The sequence below is a fragment of the Cibotium barometz genome, chromosome 36 (genome assembly GCF_041138505.1).
Source record: "Cibotium barometz isolate CiBa-2024 chromosome 36, ASM4113850v1, whole genome shotgun sequence".
Taxonomy (NCBI): domain Eukaryota; kingdom Viridiplantae; phylum Streptophyta; class Polypodiopsida; order Cyatheales; family Cibotiaceae; genus Cibotium; species Cibotium barometz.
Window position 1 is genome coordinate 19,785,963 of NC_141081.1, and position 3,537 is coordinate 19,789,499.

The following is a 3,537-nucleotide window of genomic DNA, read 5'->3' on the forward strand; positions in this document are numbered from 1 at the left end:
TAAGTAAGCTTTAACATTTTTGTCGGTGGGTAGTCTCTCGGACTACATTGAATTGCGCTCTTATTTTCTTGAATGTTTGTAGGAAAGTTATAAAATCGATCAATGCTTTCACAACTCTAAGCATGTGAATTATGTAATAGTATGATGTCAAGTGTGTGGCAACAAAATGACCCTTGAAATAGTATGTTGTCAAGTGTATTGTGTGGTAACAAAGTGACCCTTGAAACAGTTCTAATGTGTGTGGCACTTTGTGACATGAAAGGTGAAATAATGAAAAGAGAATATAACCTCTTTTTTTAAGTATAAAAAGGCTCTAGCACCATGAGGTATTCCCAAGCTCTTTGAAGGTTGGTCCTAGAGCTTAGCCTTGAGCCTTAAGGTACTATATTAGAGCTCTTAGCCTTGGGGGGCCGTAAGGTACTATATTAGAGATCTGAGCCTTTAGCCTTTAGCCTGAAGGTGTAAAAGAGTGTGAAATTGAGCAATGGCGCAAGTACGGGTGATCATGATTAGGGCGCCAGCAGCTACAGCCGCTGCAACACGATACGAATATGGGAGGCCGCCGCCACGAGTACAATGCAAAGAGTCCACTCAACACTACAGCGTCACAGCCAACATGCAAGGTGGGTGGGTAGCTGTCGTTGCTGCTGCACATGATTAATCGGTTGCAGTGTTTACTGGATTTGAGTTGGGATGCAAGCCATATATATTATGAGTCGTGATTTCATTTGATTAAGCTATAATCTTCGTTTTATCAGCAGGCTACAAACCGGAGGACGTTCAGGTGCAAGTGGAGAGATCTCGGACTCTCGTGCTGACTGCGCAGCGCAATGGGAGCCTCGTTTTCAAGCAGAGGTTTGAGCTGCCCGCAGATGCACGTGATGAAGACGCTGCAGCCGATTGGAACCGTGGATTGCTCACAATTACCATCCCCAAAATGGTGACCAACAGAATCATAACCACCGTCCCGATCTTCAAAAAACGCAACGGCGCGCGTGACAATTTCTACGTCGTTTGATGTTCATTAATACAGTAGATCTTCACTTCTAGATGCCCCAGAAGGCTTAGAAGGCCTCGGTGGGAGCTTCAAGCTTGTATTAAATCTTAAGCGTGGGATAAAATTACAAGTATATGTAAAATCTGGAGTGTGGGATACAATTACAAGTATATGGCTTTTCTTGCTTGTTGATAATTAATAATCAAGATACACCTTAAAGGTTATTAGGTTTCAATGACTAAAAAGAAAGTAATGTTTTTATTGCCACATCCATGATTCATAACCCTCTAATTTCACAAAAGTTATCCTTTGATTTCCTACTATGTTTCTTAAGCAAAATGTTGGGGTTTTTCGAGGGTTTTTCTTAGCACTAGCCTTGATGGGTTTCTCAAGAAAATTTAAAGCAAAATGTTGGGGTTTTTCTTAGCACTAGATGATGAGTTGACAACTTGTTATAATCTAGAAATAGGAGGATATTTTGCCATTGGAAATGCATTTAGCTGGCAAACGTTTAAAGTTCAATCAATAAAGTGTCACTCAAGTTCAATTAGAGTTCAATCGATAAAGTGTCAAGTGCTCAAGTTCAATCAACAAAGTGTCACTCAAGATTACCAAGTCTATGACACACATTATTTATGTAGGTATTTTGTTTAGAAAAAAAAACGAGTTCAAGTCCTTGACTTATATCACTCCTCAAGCACCATTAAAGGACCATGAATGTTTGTGACGCCTAGAAAAATCATGGTCGTGCCATTTTTAAAATAAACTATAAGCATCAATTTAAATGTCTTTAATAACTCAGAGTTCACACAAGGGATTTATGTGTGTGCCCATATGGGATATATCAAGAATGATACTAGAAAACTATGGTAGACTTTCTTTCTCTATCTTAAACTTTTCCATAGTATGAGATGGCAAATAACAATTTATCTAACCCTTTGCAACAACCCTATTAAGAGGCACCTCAATAATTATTGGACTTAAAAAAACATCTTAATAGAATTTTCATATTAGTTCTAAAAGCATTATGATCCAACACTTTGGATTACTAGATGCCCAACACATTCATAGCTTGATAGTCCATTAATCATTGCTCACAATACTGTCTAGCAAAAGAAATGTTATGAGCCAAGTAGTGTTGCTTTTCAGAAGTTAGGGAAGTTTCCCTTGAGAGATCTCTCTTTTGCGTGGATGTTGGTAGTGATGAGTTGCATGAAGCTTTTGGCCACCATTAGACATCGTCCAGGGGAGATAGGATGTCCCATCACCCTTTTTCTAAGCAAGTTTCTCCAAGAGGGCCCAAATGCACGAACTTTAGGTTTTCTTGATTCCATCATGCCCGAGCAACACCCAATGGTGAACCGAACTTTACAAGTGTGTGGGGTGTGGGGGGTACCCCTCCCCATATACTTGCAAAGTTTGGTCATGATCAAATATTGTTCGAGTGAGATATGGTGCTCCATGTCACCTTTTCTATGTGGGTTTCTCCAAGAGGACCCAAACTCTCAAAAATTGGAATTTCTCGATACAAACATTAGCCAAGTTCAATCACCATCAGGCATTATTCATGCGAGATATGAAGCTCTATCTCACGTTTTCATGTTTTCTACATGGTTTCTCTTAGAGGACCCAAACACACAAAATGTGGGTTTTATCGATTTTATTATGCCCAAATAATGTTGTCCGATGTGGGTGGGGTACCCCTTCCCATACACTTACAAAGTCTCATCGTCGCACTGATGAGATATGGAATCATATGGTGCTTTATCTCACGTTCTCTACACCTGTTTCTCCAAGGAGGCCTAAATGTAGAGAAATTGGGTTTTCTTGATCCAATCATTGTCAAAAAATGTCTGATGGTGGTGACTGAACTTTGCAAGTGTGTGCATGGTACACCTCCCCACACACTTGCAATGTTTGGTCTCACCATCAGACGTCACGTTTGAGCAAGCTATAGTGCTCCCTCTCATGTTTTCTATGTAGATTTATAAGAAAGCCTAAATATGTAGAAATTGGGTTTTCTTGATCCTATTATTTTCGAACGACATCATGGTGAGATCAAACTTTGAAAGTGTGTGTGGGGTACCTCTCCCCACATACACTTACAATGTTTAGTCATAAAATAATCAAACATTGTTCAAGCAAGATATGGTGCTTCATCTCACGTTTTCTACATGGGTTTCTCAAAGACAGCCCATACACACAAAAATTAGGTTTTGTTGATCCCTTCTTGACCCTATCATGCATGAACAATGTCTGATGGTGGTCAAACTTTGCAAGTGTGTGTGGGGTACCCATCCTCACACACTTACGAAGTTTGGTCACCATCATATATCATTTGGGGGAGATATGGTACTTCATCTCATGTTTTCTATGTGGGTTTCTCCAAGAGGACCCAACACACAAAAATTGGGTTTTCTGTAAGTGTGTGTTGGTGTTGGTGGCCAATCAAACCGTTTGGCCACCATTGCCTAGATTGCTGTTGGACTGACCGTTGTGCAACAAACAGAGCCTTCTTGTTTTGTAACAAACTTGTAACA

The 3,537-nt window shown here is 40.0% G+C and overlaps 1 protein-coding gene across 1 annotated transcript; it reads left to right on the forward strand.

The window, feature by feature from the left end:
- The first annotated feature begins 325 nt into the window (after nucleotides 1-325).
- Nucleotides 326-1,184, forward strand: LOC147617584 (18.0 kDa class I heat shock protein-like). The gene is made up of 2 exons (XM_086775434.1): nucleotides 326-623; nucleotides 762-1,184. Exons 1-2 carry the CDS (start codon nucleotides 485-487, stop codon nucleotides 1,016-1,018), a joined length of 396 nt encoding a protein of 131 aa, XP_086631560.1. The 5' UTR covers nucleotides 326-484; the 3' UTR covers nucleotides 1,019-1,184.
- Nucleotides 1,185-3,537: the final 2,353 nt, after the last annotated feature.